Source organism: Trachypithecus francoisi, unplaced genomic scaffold, assembly GCF_009764315.1.
Source record: "Trachypithecus francoisi isolate TF-2019V2 unplaced genomic scaffold, Tfra_2.0 Lachesis_group5, whole genome shotgun sequence".
Taxonomy (NCBI): Eukaryota; Metazoa; Chordata; class Mammalia; order Primates; family Cercopithecidae; genus Trachypithecus; species Trachypithecus francoisi.
This window is the reverse complement of record NW_022681470.1, coordinates 3764000-3782051: the sequence shown is the minus strand read 5'-3', so window position 1 is coordinate 3782051 and position 18052 is coordinate 3764000. Positions and strand designations below refer to the sequence as shown.

General features: G+C 44.6%; 1 protein-coding gene across 1 annotated transcript in view; it reads left to right on the top strand.

The window, feature by feature from the left end:
• Window positions 1-3564, top strand: part of DESI2 (desumoylating isopeptidase 2) — a 64886-nt gene extending 61322 nt beyond the window's left edge. Inside the window, exon 5 of the mRNA XM_033195563.1 lies at window positions 177-3564. Within this exon, the coding sequence (XP_033051454.1) occupies window positions 177-410 (234 nt within the window). The 3' untranslated portion in view covers window positions 411-3564. The remainder of the gene's footprint in view (window positions 1-176) is intronic.
• The last annotated feature ends 14488 nt before the right edge of the window (window positions 3565-18052 follow it).

Sequence of the window (18052 nt, the reverse complement as noted above, 5' to 3'; positions counted from 1 at the left end):
CCCAGGTCCTGAGTAAAGAGCTGCTTGTTATCAAAAGCCTGGAGTAACACCACTGAAGGCTACTCTGCAGTGGCTTCTCTGTAAGCCACCTCCCTCCTCCCACCCTCCACTCCCTGGCAGTGGAACAGGTAATCTTAACCTCTCTTACCTAATACAGAGCTCTTTTTCTTCTGTAGATTCTCTGTGGGAAAGAGATTCCTCGCTGGATCAATCGGCTCGCCTACTTCAGCTCCTGTATACCCTTTCTACAGAGTTGTCTCCCGAAGGAGTGGCTCACGCCCGCAGCCCTGCAGTCTAGTGTCAGCCAAGAGCTCCAGGATGAACTGGAGGAAGCAGAGGATGCTGCCGCATCCGCTTCCGTGGCAAGCACTGCAGCAGGCTCCAGACCCGGGCGCCACACTAAACTATAAATGTCTCCAAAGTCACACATTCAGAACTGTCTCTGGCAGTCGAGTATCACTAGAGAAAAGTAAATAGAGAAGCATCCTTTGGATATTTTGTATGCAAAGATGGCTCTCCCCCAAATCCCAGTTTTTCAGCTCAGGATTATATTTGTAATCAAAAAAAAAAAAAAAATCACTTGCGCAGGAGGGAGAACTTTGTAAGAAGCTGCCCTCTGTTTTTTTTACCCACTCGTCAATCTGGATTTACTTCTTCTGTTTTATATAAGCTCTGTTAAGTTATGTTTACAGTATTTTGTATCGCTGTTTACAAATCTTGCATGGACTCCTGCCACGTGAAAGAGAAAATCTTCGTGTCTTCAAAAATTAGGCAGGTAATCTTTGTATACTTCTGACAATTGCCAGATCTACGGCATAAGTAATAGGCACACAAAAAGGTACTTAAACAGTTATAGTCAATCAACCTGCTTAAGAATGGTCTTTTAGATTTGTGTTTGTTTTGTTGAAGTTGTTGGCACCAGGATGCAGAGAACCAGACTGGCCTGAGGTGAAGGAGCACACGGTCCAGTTCCTCTTCACACCCTCGTCCACTCTGAGTAGCTCATCTCCCCAGGTGCCCATGGAACACCTGCTTTCATCCCAAATACCCGCCCACCTAGGTGGGGTGATATGCTCTTAAGTCCCTCTGACTCTGATGCCACTCATTCCATAGTTTAGATGTTTTTCATTCAGGATATTCTTGGTAGTAACTGACAACTGTGTTGCACATGCATTGGGGGAGGGGCTTCATTTTTATTTTAATACACATGTATTTCCTCCTTGCACAGGATTTTGATGGCGTAGAAATATCCTAAGTGGTAGCCTTCCAAGTTAGCAGTGAGTTGACATTCAACTGCTTTTAACTATTCAGGCTACCTTTTATACTAAACCTTGAAAACTAGAATCTAAAGTCCACCCCAAAAAGGTAGTTGATATTTTATACTCTTTATGTACCATATCAGAAAGAGTATGTTGGCGTTTGTCATGGGAGTCATTTCACGTCATAATAGAATGCCTAGTCTCATTGACCAATCGTTAAAAAAATCATATTTGTGTGTCTTAAGATTCATATTTATATGTTCTCTCAAATGTATGTCTCTTACGTAACATACTCTAAGAATGAAATTGTCACCACAGATAAATCCTTGTTAGCAAGGAATCTGTCTGCTCCAGTCTACTCCTAGTTTGACCCTTGGATGTAAGAACCAAGTCATTACATGTCAGATTCAATTTTTCTGCCTTAAGAATGAATGTCCTACGTAAAATATTGGATACAGTGTAAAATTATCCAAGGCAGTGACTTCAGCTTTATATATATAAAATATAGTTTTAAAGTTATTGACATTTAAACTTTTAGATTGGATTGTTTGCTATTGGTCTGTGTGAGGATACATAATCTTTCAGTAAACTATATTTTTAACTTTTCCATAAGCTGATTTTGATTCATTTTATTAATGTAAGCACACCCTGTTCATAGGGAAAATAAACCTTGGGTTGTAAGCATTGGCCTGAGGACAATGAAGCCACTTAACCTAATTTATACTTTCGACTGTTCTGTTTCCAGAGAGGAAAGCCCTTACAAATTACCCTTAGTTCTTTAGCGGGCAGAGCGCTTGTTTCAAGAGGTATGACAGGAGAAAGGAATATGTGAACGTCATGAGATGTCCATTTGGTTCAGGTCTAAAATTGAGATATGGGCAAAACACTAAGGCTCTAGCAGTGACTTGTTCACTAAAAAGAGTCCTATCCCCAAAACCCAGGTTAGTACAAAGCCTTGGATACAGTTTGCTTGTAATATTTGTAATAATGTGAGGAGTACAGTTTTTTTCTAATTCATTCAAGTACATATGATTGAAACCTGGGCTACTGGCACAGTAGCCGTTAGACACTTCTTGGTGAGTATCAACATCCCATCTGTGCTTCACCAGAATCCAGCGAGTCAGCACACAAGTGATTTTATTATTTTGTCGTATTTACTTTCATCTGCAGCATTTGGAGTTTAATGTAAAGGGTTCTAGTAAAAATAGTGTCCTAAGGCCAATTACCATACTAACAATCAGCAGATACAATTCTGGACATGAGACTCCTTATAATCTAATTATACCTGAGGTTGAGAAATAAATGTCTTCCTTTAGAAAATCTCATTCAAGTCAGGTTCTTCTCTACAGTTCAAAATTGAGAATGGATGTAATTAACTAGCATTTAGCCAGCTTTTTCTTGCCCTTGGAGAAAAAGAATCATCTGAAACAGATCTCAACCTGATCTCTGTTAAGAAAAATCCTATATGAACAATCTGGTCATGAATATACATATGGTACGGAGTCTCTCTGTTGTAACCAGGTGGACATACTTCTCATGGTGGGGTGGACAGTAATACATGTTAGAGGGTCAGAAGCTTCTGGTTTCTGCTGTTTGTTGTAAACACCCTTGGGGTTTTTTTGACCCTTACAAGGGGAGCATCAGCTTTGGAAAGTGTAACTGTTGGAGTGTAGAAGACAGTGGTGTATGATCTTAGCCTCTTCCTGATGCCTGAATCCAGCCAGCTGTTGCTCTGACCCACAGCAATAGAGCAAGTTACCCATCACCAGCATTTGTACAGAGCAGGGAATTCTGGTTTTAGTCCATTGGTAGCATTGTGTGTATGAGGAGATTCAGCACCACAGACAGCTAGCTGCAGGACTCGCTATCCATGGCTGCTTCCATCACAAAACGGGTAGAAACATTCACTGCTTCAGGGTTCTAATCTGTGTGTCTCCTTATGACTCCATTTCTGTAAGATACTCTGTAACTTTGATATATGCTGTATTTTCTTTAAAAGATTGAGATTTTTGTTCAGCAAGCTAGCCATACAACCATTGAGAGCACAGCTCAGTTATTAGGCTTTCATTGTCTACTCTTTCAATACATGTACATCTTTACTGTTTGAAAGGTGTTACAGCTGTCGAAGAATCTTTATGGACCTGAAGATAATTTCTTGTGAAGTTAAACACAAGTGTACTGTCACTCATAGTGTTTATATCAAAATACCAGGAATCTTCACTTTTGCTACCTTGATATAGCATTGGGCTATCATGTTACAACATTGAAATACATTGATTTATTAAAAAAATACTTTTATAAGAAATGTTTTATAGTGCTTTCTGACTTTCAGATTACAACTGTTGTGTATTTGTGTTGGGTGAGGTGGGGAGGTGTATTTTTAAAACCCAAGGCTCCCATGTGCTTGGCAGGAGCATGACAGCCAGCCCCCTCCATCCTGTCTTCCTCTCACATGCACATGCACCTTGATTCACCTGCATTCCTCTTGTGCGCAGATCTGTGGGCCAGTGCCTTAGCTGTCAGAGAGCGTAGCCACACCTGCTCACAGGTAGGAGTGCCAGCCCTGGCTTCTGGGAAATGGAGGCAGAAGGGCAAGCTAGAATGGACTCCTTCCCCGAAGTGCAGGGGACAGACCTGCAGAGAAATAGCCCCGACACATGCACACACACTTGCTTGTCTTGAAGCAGCAAAGCAAGCAGGAGCCTGAGTGAATGAGCTCATTTCCCGCAGACCTGTCCTCCAATGCTTGGCACCTCCAACCTACCCCTTCCCCTTTCTCCTCCACTGACCTTTCTGTAGAGTAATATTTTCCTCTACTAATTCAAAAATTTCTCTTGAATTAACTATTGTTAAATGAATACCAGCCTTTTGTGACCCGTCAATGCCTGTCCACTCTGCTAAGCAAGAATGATCTATGTACAACTTACTTGTTCTAGCCTCCAGAACAATAGGCGAAGGGGAGCTCTTCCCCCAGGCTAACACAGGCTCCTAATAGACTCTCACAAGGAGGTTACAAATGCAAAGCTGGTAAAGCAACTTCGGGATCTTGCTTGGAGAAAGAATGCCAAGTATCTGGAGGACAGTGGTCTTTCGTTGTGTATTTTTCATTACCTGTTCCTGAAGTTCTCCTAATCACCCAGATATTGACCTTGTTCTATAATAACTTTGCAGAAGTCAGTGCTAATAAAGATTAACAGCTTCTGGCTATACTTTCCAGGAATTAAATCAGTGGCAGACAGCTACTTACTTACTTATGGAGTCAAAGCCCAGAGCATTGCTGAGGCCTCTCATACCTGCCCCTCGGTCATTCCTTCCTGTCAAAGCCAACAGGGGACGTAAAGAGTCTCCTCTCACCATACTTGGAGGCATTCATCCTCCTGAGTAGATGAGTCCCTCTATTCTGGAGCCCTGTCGTGATCTGGGAAGGCGTCACGGTCCCATGCTGGTGAGGACTGGTATAGAATCCCCATCTTTGAGTGCCTCCCTGACACCTGACCCCTCCCTTAGGAAAAGTTGCCTGGTTCTAAGCCACTGGCTACCAGACTGTTTCCTTCACACCCCAGATGTCCAGGTGATCTGTGGGATTTCTACCTGGGCAGCCTTCAGGTACATCTGAAGCCCCACCCATGAGGCTGTCTTCACAGCCTTGTAAATACGTAGACTCGGGAGTAAAGTTCCCAAAGCCACTACACCAGGCTCCTCAAAGTGGAGTGGAGGGAATGAGGCCTGCATTACTCCACTGGAAGAAGAAGATGCATTTGATAGGGAAGTGAAGAACCAAACAGACTAAGAAAAGCAATTTGGTCTACCTCGCACTCAGTCTACGTGGCCAGTGCATATCCACTTCAGTGGGGCTGGGATTGTCAGATCAAAACACCAGAAGATGTAGGGGAGCCAGGCCACAGACTCAGGCATAAACAAAGACTGAGGAAAACTCTCAAGCCCTCCTCTCCCTCTGCCAGGATCAGTGAGTAGGTGCCACAGAAATACCCTGGCATTACCCCCTGGCAAGCAGTTGATAATCCACAGAAGGTCACGTTGTGGGTTTTGATGACAAAACCAAAAAAAAAAATGAAAATCTTTACCTCTGCTTTGTGCTTGGGCCCATGCTGAGTACTACACACATTATTTCATTTAATTCTCACAACAGCCTATGATATTCCTGCTTTGCACAAAGACAGTTGCCCAAGACCACACAGATGGCGTAGGGAAGGCCCATATTTGAACTCAACCAATTCTAAAGCATCTCTTCTTTCCATGCAAGCACATACTTCTCTGAAATGACAAATCTGCCCACCCCAGGCCTACTAAATGAGAATCAGCATTTTAGCAAAATCCCCAGGTGATTCATGAGTACGTTCATGTTTAAGAAGCACTGCTGCATTTCATAAGACCCAGTTCTGCGTGGTTCCTGGATGAGTTAATGTCGGGCAACCTGAACATGTGAGTATCTGAAGGACCTGCTAGGTGACTCCCCTCCAAAATTCAGTAGAGGTGCAGTAAGACTTCCTAGATTTTTACTGGGTTTGACTCAAGCTACATAAATTATTCCAGGACTACCCGCCCCAATAAACATGAACCATGAATTTGAACCCTCTGGTGTTTCTACAGGGAGGAGTTACCTAGAAGCCCCTGATCCATGCACTAAGGATTCAGGACTATTGTCCAGCTGAGATCCAACCTCCTGTGAGAGACCACCAGGGCCAGGCGCTTCCGGCGGCCATCCTGTTCACTTGAGTCATCACGGAAAGCCCAAGCCCCCCAGGCCACCCATCTCCAGACTCATCCCCAACAACTCTCTACATGCCCTTATCTGGCCAGCACCCCTATTCATCCTTGCTGTCCCCCCTTTCCAATGTGCCCTCTGGAACTCTCAATCTGTGACAGGCAAATGACCCAGTAGACTCCATGTTTTCAAATGTTTCTTGACCTTTCTGCTTTACCCGAAACCTGGCTGTCCCTTGAGAATCTCTCTCCCTAAGCGTACCCTCCATCTCCCAACTGCTGCTTCTAAATAATTTCTCCTCTCCCCTTCAAAACCTCCAGCTCCAGTGAAACCTGTGGTAGCCAGTTCTATGAGCTACTCCCCTTCATTGTCCCTCTCCTTGCCCATACTGTCTTTCTCTCCAGCATTTCCCTGTCGTCACCCTGCACGTTCACGTAGGTGATCTGTCCAATACCCTAGCCCAGTGCTTCTTAACTGGGGCTCTGTCATTTGGGGCAGGACAATTATTTGTGCTAGGCAATCCTCCACAATATGAGCCTTATGGCATCTCTGCACCCTCTCTGCACATTACCAGCCTTCTACCCCCTCCACAGTCTGCGACATCACGTGTCCTTGCGCACTCCCCATTTCATCCCCCAGGGGATCAGCAGTCCTGACCTCAGCTGAGAACCATTCAATGTCTTGATTTCATGTCAGCCATTCTTTGAAGCCTTCAACTTTTCATCACTAGTACATTCTTTTTTTTTTTTTAGACGGAGTCTTGCTCTCTTGCCCAGGCTGGAGTGCAATGGCACGATCTCAGCTCACTGCAACCCCTACCTCCCAGGTTCAAGCGATTCCCCTGCCTCCGCCTCCCTAGTAGCTGGGATTACAGGCTCCTGCCACTATGCCCAGCTAATTTTTGTATTTTTAGTAGAGACAGGGTTTTACCATGTTAGGCTGGTCTTGAACTCCTGACTTCAGATGATCTGCCGGCCTCGGCCTCCCAAAATGCTGAGATTACAGGCGTGAGCCACCGTACCCAGCCCATCACTAGTAACATTCTAAACCACTTCTAAAAATCTTAATTTTAAGCATCGCTAACCATGAACTTCCCAGCCCACACTAGTACCCTACATTCCAAGTCTTCGACTTACCAAGATCTCAAATCCATCAGTCCTAACGTCACCTCCCTCCCATCTTCCTTTCTGTTTTCACTCAGCCTAAATTCCATGGCCAGTAATTCAATCATTTCCTTCTCAGTACCCTCCAGTCCCATGCCCCTTTCTCCATTTTAATAGCCTGGCAAACCTGTGCTGTTCTGAGACCTCTCTGCATGAGACTGATGAGCTAAATGTTGAAGAAAAAACCACACAACTAGGCTGACTGATTAGAGTTTACTGATCCTGTCCACAAACCTCACAAGGGCACATGACACCACGCCACAATGTACTACAGTCCCTTGTCAGCCTACTCTCCTGCTCTCCTGGATGACACTCATAGTTTCTGTCTTCACCTCTCCCACACCTTCCCTGGACATTTCGCTGAGAACCTCGCTTTACGTTTCAGTGAAAATACAGAGACAATTTAGGCAATCTCCCAGTCTACAAACTCACCTGAATTTGTGCCCACCTCTATAAATAAATAAATAATGCCTTGTGAAATACGTTTGCAAGAGAATGAATATGTTGGTTGGTTGGTTGGTTGATTTATTTATTTATTTAGGAGGGAGTCTCACTCTGCCACCCAGTCTGGAGTGCAATGGTGCAATCTTGGTTCACTGCAACCTCCACCCCCTGGGTTCAAGCAATTCTCCTGCCTCAGCCTGACTCCCAGGTAGCTGGGATTACAGGCACGTGTTACCACACCCAGCTAATTTCGTATTTTTAGTAGAGCAGGGTTTCACCATATTGGCCAACCTGGTCTCGAACTCCTGACCTCAGGTAATCCGCCTGCCTCAGCCTCCCAAAGCACTGGGATTACAGGAATGGGCCACCGTGCCCAGCCAGTATATGTACAACTTAAAAAGTGATAAAATGAACACCTCCCTGAACAACCATTCGGCGTAAAAAATAGAGTATCAGCAACACATGCAGGCTTCCCCAACCGCTTCCTCTTCCCCCACTGGAAGGCTAACCACAATCCTAGTTTTTTGTAATCGTTTCTTTGTGCCTACATGTGCATCCCTGGACAATACTATATGATTTGGTCTTGCCTATTTTGAACTTTATAGAAATGGAATCATACATTTCAGTTTTTTAAATTTTTACATTATTTTTATAATCCATGCATATTATATGTATAGTTGTAGTTCATTCATTTTCACTGCTGTACAGGTTTTTGTTTGTTTGAGACAGAGTTTCGCTCTCGTTGCCCAGGCTGGAGTGTAGTGGCACGACCTCAGCTCACTGCAACCTCTGCCTCCCAGGTTCAAGTGATTCTCCCGTCTCAGCCTCCTGAGTAGCTGGGATTATAGGTCACACTACCACACCTGGCTAATTTCTTTTAGTAGAGACGGGGTTTCACCATGTTGGTCAGGCTGGTCCTGAACTCCTGAACTCAGGTACTCCATCTGCCTCAGCCTCCCAAAGTGCTGGGATTACAGGTGTGAGCCACCGCGCCCAGTCTGTATAGTATTCTGTTGGATAAATACACCACAGTTTTATGTATACATTCTACCGCTAACAGATATTTGGACTATTGCCAGTTTTTATTGCTATTATGACCAGTGCTCCTATGAACATTGTCATGCATAGCTCCTGCTGCAGATGTAATGATTTCTTTAGACATAGTATTGGTAGATTGTAAGGAAAGTGCATGTTTAATTTTATTAAAGCAGGAAAAAAGATATTACACTTTTATGAAATAAAGTCTTAGCCCTCTCCCCATCTTCTAACCAAACAGCTCCACAAGCTAGTTCTTCTTTTCTAATGTCATATAATGAAATTCTAGAGCCTGGCCTTAAAAATGTTTTTTTATAATTAACTAAAAGAGTCAAAGAGATCAAAACTGGTGCCCAACTCCCACGCAGCCACTGGGAAAGATAACACTCAGCATCACAAAAGTAGTTCAAAGAATCTGATTAATTTGGTTAAGAACTTCCAAACAACACTGTCTTGTTCCATGAAGAGTTGATATGTATGTGAATATTCATCACTATTTCCAGCTCTGTTTGAGCAATAGAGTCTTGTTAGACTCCTACAACTCTAGGAAATAAATTAAATAGATAAATAAAAATATTTATGCAAATAACCACCATGCAAAAATAACCTCCAAAAGGAACCTCTGCCTGCTTGTCTTGATAATTTGCTGTCTTGGTTATAATGTTGTACATGACACCTTCATATTCCTAAAAGTTATACATACTTGAAAGACAGATCAGGCCAGGCGCGGTGGCTTATGCCTGTAATCCCAGCACTTTGGAGGCTGAGGAGGATGGATCATGAGGAGTTTGAGACCAGCCTGGCCAACATGGTGAAACCCTGTCTCTAACAAAAAATACAAAAAGAAAGTTAGCTGGGCATGGTAGCGCACACCTATAGTCCCAGCTACTCAAGAGGCTGAGGCTGGAGAATCGCCTGAACTCACAAGGTGGAGGTTGCAGTGAGCCAAGATCACGCCACTGTACTCCAGCCTGGGCAATAGAGTGAGACTCCAGCAAAAGAAAGAGAGAGAGAAAGAAAGAAAGAAAGAGAGAGAGAGAGAGAGAGAGAGAGGAAGGGAGGAAGGGAGGATGGGAGGAAGGAAGGGAGGATGGGAGGAAGGAAGGGAGGATGGGAGGAAGGAAGGAAGGAAGGAAAGAAAGAGGGAAGAAGGGAAAGAAGGGAAGGGAGGGGAGGGAAGGAAGGGAAGGAAGGAAGGAAAAAGAGAGGGAAGGAGGAAGGAAAGAAAAGATCAGAAGAGGACTGTGCACCTCTACATGCACGATGAAAAAATCAAAGCCCCTGACACCCTGCTAGATATATTATTTAAAAGATCATCTGATAATTCCTGCTTCATAGCAGCCATCAAAACTATTTTCCGAAGTGGCTGTAATACTTGACGGTCCTACCAGCCGAAAAATTTAGTCCCCATTACTCCATATCCTTGCCACTTGATGCTGACCAAGTCTTTAATGTTTGCCAATCTGGTAGGTATTAAATTGGCATCTAGCTGTGCTTCTGATTTACATTTTCCTGATTATTAATAAGGTTTAAAGTCTTTATACGTTTCTAGGCATTTAAGTTTTCTTTTTCTGTGAAATGTTTATCTTATCTTTTGCCCATTTATTTATTTATTTTTGAGACAGGATTACAAGCATGAGCCACCGCACCTGGCCTCATGTGATATTTAATTAAGAAAAAGTCTCACCAAGACTGGAGTGCAGTGGTGCGATCTCGGCTCACTGCAGTCTCTGCCTCCCAGGTTCAAGCGATTCTCCTGCCTCAGCCTCCAGAGTAACTGGAACTACATGGTGCCCGCCACCATGCCCGGCTAAGTTTTGTATTTTTAGTAGAGACAGGGTTTCGCCATGTTGGCCAGGCTGGTCTCCAACTCCTGACCTCAAGTGATCCACCTTGCTTGAACCCAAGAGGCGGAGATCGCGTCACTTCACTCCAGCCTGGGTGACAGAGTGAGACTCCGTCTCAAAAAAAAAAAAAAAAAAAAAAAAAAAAAAAACCTCATGTGCAGATTTTTGTGTGAACTCAAGTTTTCATCTCATTTGGGTAAATACCAAGGAGTATGACTGACAGATCGTATAGTAAAATTTAAACATAAATTTACCATATTAAACATGTTTTATAAGAAACTGCCAGAATGTCTTCCAAAGTAGCTATACCATTTTGCATTCCCAAAATGCAAAATCAATGAGTGACAGCTCCTAGTGCTCTGCCGGCATTTGGTGTTCTCAATGTTTTGGATTTTATTCATTCTAATAAGTGAGTAGTGGGTTTATCTGGCAATTCCTAAGGACATATGATTCTGAGCGTCTTTTTATACGCTTATTTGCCATCTGTTTATCTTCTTTAACAAGGTGTCTATTCAGATCTTTTGCCTACATTTTAATTGGGCTGTTTGTTTTCCTGTTGAGTTTCAAGAGTTATTTGTATATTTTGGCACAAGTCCTTTATCAGATATGTGTTGTGCAAATATTTTCTCCAAGTCTGTGGTTGTAATTGACTTTTATAGACAGAGTTGTATCTAACAATCTTGCTAAGCTGTCTTGTTAGTTCTAGTAGCATATCTGATATTCTCTGGAGTTTTCTACTTAGTTGTATCATCTGCAAATAATGACAATTCTGTTTCTCCCTCCCAAATCCATATAACTTTTAAAAAATTTTGTGCATGCCTTTGACCAAGACCTCCCCAAACAATTTTTTTTTTTTTTTTGCAGAGGGCGGGGACAGTCTCCCTTGGTCGCCCAGGATGGAGTACAGTGGCACAATCCTGGTGGTTCACTGCAACATCCCCCTCCCCGGTTCAAGCGATTCTCCTGCCTCAGCCTCCTCACTGGGATTACAAGCACATACCACCACGCCCGGCTAATTCTTGTATTTTTAGTAGAGACGGGGTTTCACCATGTTGGCCAGTCTATTTGCGAACTCCTGATCTCAGGTGATCCGCCCTCCTTGGCCTCCCAAAGTGCTGGGATTACAGGCATGAGCCACCGCGCCCAGCCTACCTTGACCTTAAAAGGAATATTTTCAGCATTTCCAGTTTTTGTCAAATGTTGCCTCGTGTATTTTGAATCTCTGTTATTGGGTGCCTATACATTTATAATTATGTCTTCTTGATAAATTCACCATTTACTTATTATGAAAATCTTCTTTATCCTTGGTTATATTTCTTGTTGTTTTTTGTTTGAGAGGGAGTCTTGCTCTGTCACCCAGATTAGAGTACAGTGGCGTGATCTTGGCTCACTGCAACCTCTGAGGCCTGGGTTCAAGCGATTCTTCTGCCTCAGCCTCCTAAGTAGCTGGGATTACAGGCATGCGCCACCACGCCTGGCTAATTTTTGCATTTTAGTAGAGACAGGGTTTCATCATGTTGTCTAGCCTGGTCTCAAACTCCTGACCTCAAGTAATCTGCCCACCCTGGCCTCCCAAAGTGCTGGGATTACAGGCGTGAGCCACCATGCCTGGCTTATATTTCTTGTTCTGAACTCAACTTTGATATTTCTATACCGACACTAACTTTCTTATGATTAGTGTTTTTTCAATTTTTTTCATTCTTTTATTTTTAATCTGTGTACATCATTATATATAAAGTGGGTTTTTTTAATACAGCATATTTTGATCTTACATTTTTATTTCAATATAACAATCTCCGCTTTTTGGTTTTGCTTTTTGGTTTTTTTTTTTTTTTTGAGATACGGTTTTACTCTGTCATCCAGGCTGACATGCAGTGGTGTAATCTCGGCTCACTGCAACCTCTGCCTCCCAGGTTTAAGCAATTCTCATGCCTCAGCCTCCCAAGTAGCTGGGACTACAGGTGCGGTCCACTAGGCCCAGCTAATTTTTTGTATTTTTAGTAGAGACATGGTTTCACCATGTTGGCCAGGCTGGTCTCAAACTCTTGACCTCAAGTGATCCACCCACCTCAGCCTCCCAAAGTGCTGGGATTACAGGCATGAGCCACTGTGCCTGGCCCAATCTCTGCCTTTTAGTTAGAGTTCTTAGACATTTACATTGAATGCAATTATCAATATGATTGAATCTAACTCTACCAACTCACTATTTTTTTCCAATTTTTCCTATGTGTTTTTTGTTCCTCTTTTCTTGCCTTCTGTTAGATTTAGTATGTTGTAGAATTCTATTATGTCTACTTTATTGGTTATATATCTTTGTTGGGTTTTAATGGTTGCTTACAGTTTACAGTATGCATGTCTAGTTTACCGCTATTCAAATATTTTACTATTAATATTTCATGTGTATTGTTAGAACCTTAAAACGGTACACTTCAATTTCCTCTCTCCCATGCATAGTGTAATTGTCGTCGTATATTTTGCTTCTACTTACATTATAAACCACACAATGGTTTATTGTGTGGGGATTTTTGTTTTGGGGATGGCTTGCTTGGCAGCGTGCTTAGAAGCTGCCACTGTGTCAGAGTTGCCTTTCCCTTCCCCACTTTGCTGCTTCAGAAAAGGGCATTTTGGGAGCAAGGAACAGCCTGAAGTTTATCATCATCTTAGATCACTGGTGTGCAGGACGAATGGTCTGCAGTTCACACAATATGAAAGTCAATACGTGTCTAAGAATGAGAAAACAAATTGAAAGAAATTTCTAGAGTCTCATTCAGGTTCTCTTGTTTTGTTTGGAGACAGGGTCAGGGTCTCACGCCCTCACCCACGCTGGAGTGCAGGGGCACAGTCACAGCTCACTGCAGCCTTGACTTCCCAGGCTCAGAGGTGATTGTCCCACCTCAGCCTCCTAAGTAGCTGGGACTACACGTGTGTGCCACCACACCCAGCTAACTTTTTCTTTTTTTTTTTGGAGAGGTGAAGTTTTACCATGTTGCCCAGGCTGGTCTTGAACTCCTGGGCTCAAGCAATCCACCCACCTCAGCCTCCCAAAGTGCTGGGACTATAGGCACGAGCCAACATGCCTAGCCCTTTGTTTTTAGGACCTCTTTAAGCAGTTTACCAGAAATGTGCACATGGAAAGCCTTCCTGATGGCCACCTGGCTTCTCTTCCCCACCTGGAACTCTAGGGCCCTGGCCAGTGAGGGCCCTGGAGCTCACAATTCATTAGCTTCATGGAGAACCCCATTTACTGGTGTCATAGAAGACAGGAAATTTCTGATACAGTCCCAGTCCTGACAGGTGAACAAGTATACTTCCCCTCTGTGAATCTGAGTTTCCTGCTACGTTGCTGGTCCCCACAGTGGCTTTCTACTGGTTCTGCCTAGAGGTGCCCAGGCAGCTTGCAGACTTTTGGCACAGCCTTGGGAAAAGGCCTGCTTGGCCCAGGAGGTGGGCCTGGGAGACGGAAGAGAATTAGCCAGTGGTCCACTGAGGCTATTCCCCTACAATTCTTACCCCTTCCAAAATGTTCCCCAAACTGTATCCCTAAGAATCATCTGGGAAGCTTCTTAAAACGCAGGTTCCAAAAGGCATTCTCTCCCCAGGAGTCTGAGTCAATAGGCCTGGAGGGAGCTCAGGAACATGCTCTTCTTGGAAACGGGGGCTTGGTCCATCTCCCAGGCTGCTAGAGTGCAAGGGAATGATCGTAGCTCACTATAACCTCAACCTGCTTGACTCAAGCAGTCTTCCTAACTCAGCCTCCTGAGTGGCTGAGACCACAAGTGTGCACCACCATGCCCAGCTAATTATTATTATTTTTTAAGGCATAGTCTCACTGTTGCTCAGGCTGATCTCAAACTTGCCTCAAGTAATCCTCCTGTCTCCGCCTCCCAAAGTGGTGGGATTACGAGCCACCAGGCCAGGCTAAGCAATTCCCTGGGTGCTTCTGACTCAGATACCTGCCACCCATGCTTAAAGGAACGTAAGGAAGGCTGGAGAGGGAGGGGAGTTGTGTTAGCAGACAGGGGAAGCTCCTTCCCAGACCATCTACATCTCCCTGTTTGGCTCTTTCATTTCAAATTATCTGGTAAAGCTGTGTGAGCCTCAAAGGATGGAAAACAAGATTTGCTGAGAACCTTTCCCACCTTTACATCATCTCACACAAACCTCACTCAGAAGTGAAAATAACTGGCCTTGGGTAAGGCAAAGAGCCTAGAGATGAACTCAAGTCTTACTTCGAAACCTGTGGTCTTTTTCACGTCTCAGGTACCTTGTAAGAAACAGAAAACATGTTTACTGAGCACTTCTGTGAGCCAGGTCCTCTCGTGTACATTTTTTTCATGTAGTCCTCGTACTAGTCTATATAGATATCATTATCCATATTTCAGAGATGCAGAATTGAGGCTTGGAGTGACTGAATCACTCCTCCACAGTCAAACTGCTCACAAGCGGCAAGAATTGGAATTCTCTCAAACCCCAACCTTACTCCGCTGTTCCTGGACTGGGAAGTTGACCTTCTCTCCAGGCCAAGGGAAGAGGTCGGTGTTGCTAGGCCATTAATGCTAATCCCATTCCCCCTGCTGTGTCTGGTTTAGAGGTGAGTGTGTTCTGGCCACCCACTGAGGCATGGGTGGAGTCCACTAGAGGGACTCTCAGAGAGGTTTCCTGAGAAGACTGGGGCCAGGTGCAGCAGCTCATGCCTGTAATCCCAGCACTTTGGGAGGCCGAGGCAGGTGGATTGCTTGAGGCCAGGAGTTCAAGACCAGCCTGGCCAACATAGTGAAACCTCATCTCTACCAAAAATACAGAAAAAAAAAAAAAAAGTGCTAAAAACAGTAAGTGCTGGCATGGATGTGAAGATAACGGAACCCTTGTTCACTGTTGGTGGGAATGTAAAAGGGTCCAGCTGCTGTGGAAAACAGTATGACGATTTCTCAAAAAATTAAACCGAGCATTACCATATGATCCAGCAGTTCCTCAAAGCAGGGCCTCCAAGAGATATTTGTCTACCCATGTTCATAGCAGCATTATCCACAATAGCCACAAGGTAGAAGCACCCACCCAAATGTCCATTGAAGAAGGAATGGACCGGCCGGGAGTGGTGGCTCAATGCCTGTCATCCCAGCACTCTGGGAGGCCGAGGCAGGTGGATCACCTAAGGCCAGGAGTTTGAGACCAGCCTGCCCAACATGGTGAAATCCTGTCTGTACTAAAAATATAAAAATTAACTGGGCACGGTGGTGTGCACCTGTAATCCCAGCTACCTGGGAGGCTAAGGCAGGAGAATTGCTTGAGCCCAGGAGGCAGAGGTTGCAGTGAGCAGAGATCACAGCACTGCACTCCAGCCTGAGTGACAGAGCAAGACCCTATCTCAAAAAAGAAAAAAAAAAGAAGAATTCAAGTCACATAGTAATTATCAGGAATCCAGTGCTGTGTAAACTAAGGTCTACCTGTACCTGTATAACTAAAAATGTTGGGCCGCTCCAATCTTACCTCTGAACCCAGGGGCAGAAGCCTGCCTCACCACCAGGACCTAGCCCTATGTATGTATGTGCCTTGGAGCACCGTGGCAGAGCAAGCACTTTGACCAGTTACTGGCAGAGATGAGGCTTCTCCTCGTGGGCTCGTCAGTGATGACCCAGAGTACCACCTCCCTCCCCTTTTCCTTCAGAGGCTCCAGTTCAAAGTGTCTCCTGAATTATTTTCTCCAAGGAACCCCAGCATCATAGATTGGCCTCTATCACTCCCACATGGGCGACCCCCTCTACCGGCCACTACCACCAGATACTTAGGATACTAGTCTGCTAGAGGCTGACATCCCTCTTCACGAAGACATTGGGGGGTGAGGTGAGATGGGGCTCCCCGTCCCCCACGAGCCCTTTCCTTCAGGTCCCCAAGACCACCACGCAAGACTGCTCAGGTGCACCAGGCCCTGGGTCCCATCGTCAGTAGGGAGCCCCAGTCCTGCTAGTCAGGGGCCCCTTCTTTCCTCCCCAGCCACAAGCTGGCTAGATCCATTTAACTCAGCACGGATACCACTTTTTCTTTTCCTTCAAGATCAGAAGTCTAAATAAACCATATTGAGAAAAGGAATTCTCATGTACCAAGCTGTCTCACTTTATGGAGTCAATGGGTTCCCAAAATGATGTGGCATAGCCTTTGGTGTCTCTCCTGCTCCATGTGGAATAGAGACAGAGCTGCCTTCAAGCTCTGAGATTGATGACATTCTCCCTTCGGGAAAAAAAGAGTTTTCAAAGGAAGGAAGGTTTCCCATTTCTCTGAGGTACTTTCATTGGCTCATGCACTCAATAAGCACACCAACCATGTACCAGAAACTTATAAACATGACTTCCTATTTACAAAGGCCTTCTGGCTTCACAGCTTTTCTGATCCGCAAATTGCACTGGACTATTTCAAGAAATATTTCCAAATCGCTGTTTTGTCAGTAGAAGTTAGTACAACCTCTCTGAGCCTTATATTCTTATTTCAATACAGTAAGAGCCAGTGCAGTAGCTCGTACCTGTAAGCCCAGCACTTTGGGAGGCCGAGAAGGGCAGATTACCCGAGGTCAGGAGTTCAGGATCAGCCTGGCCAACATGGCAAAACCCCTCTACTAAAAATACAAAGATCAGCCAGGCATGATGGTGCACACATGTAATCCCAGCTACCCGGGAGGCTGAGGCAGGGGAATCACTTGAACCCTGGAGGCGGAGGTTGCGGTGAGCCAAGATGGAGCTATTGCACTCCAGCCTGGACAACAGAGCGACACTCTGTCTCAAATATATATATATACCTAGTAAGACTCCTTGTCCTCTCAAACTCACAAAACTATATGCAGATCACCTAAGAACTGCTGATGAACACAGGAGTCATGTTGTCATTGTTATAGTTAAATAAAAAGATTGGTTGATTATTTTAAAATGAGATGGGGTCTTGCCATGTTGCCCAAGCTGGTCTTAAACTTGGGCAAACTTGAGGTGGGAGGCCTCAAGCAATCCTCCCACCTTGGCCTCCCAAAATGCTGAGATTGCAGGTGTGAGCCACCACACCTGGTCAAAATTTATTGTTAAATATAAAGAGGGGAAGCAAGATGGAAGGGCCAAGCCACCTGTTAGAGCAGAAGCAGTTCTAGCAACCACATCTCATTGAGCTCAGGGTGCAGAACTGCTGAAGACATCCTCCTCCTTTCTGGCTGGGCACCTCTCAGGGCTTCAACACAATGATAGCCATGAGTGTTACTAACTCAAACTGAACATGTCAATCATGGTGCCTGTCTTACCCAACAGTCTAATGAAAACTGCAGCATCCAGCACACCCTCACTGCCTTTTCAGGAAAGCAGTACTAGGCTTCTCTTAACTAGGGGTTTGGACCAAGGGTAGGGCCCCTGATCCAAAGGCAGCTAGACCCCAGGAAGACACCCACGAAAGTAGCCTGGCTTCACCAATAGCAATGTGGTAATTACCAAAGTCAATCAGACCACATCCCTCAGACAGATCTGTCTGGGAGGATACAGAATGGTTATCAAGGGGAAGAAAGAAAGAGGGCAGGCCTGCACAGGGAGCAGGGAGGGAGGCTCAGCCCAC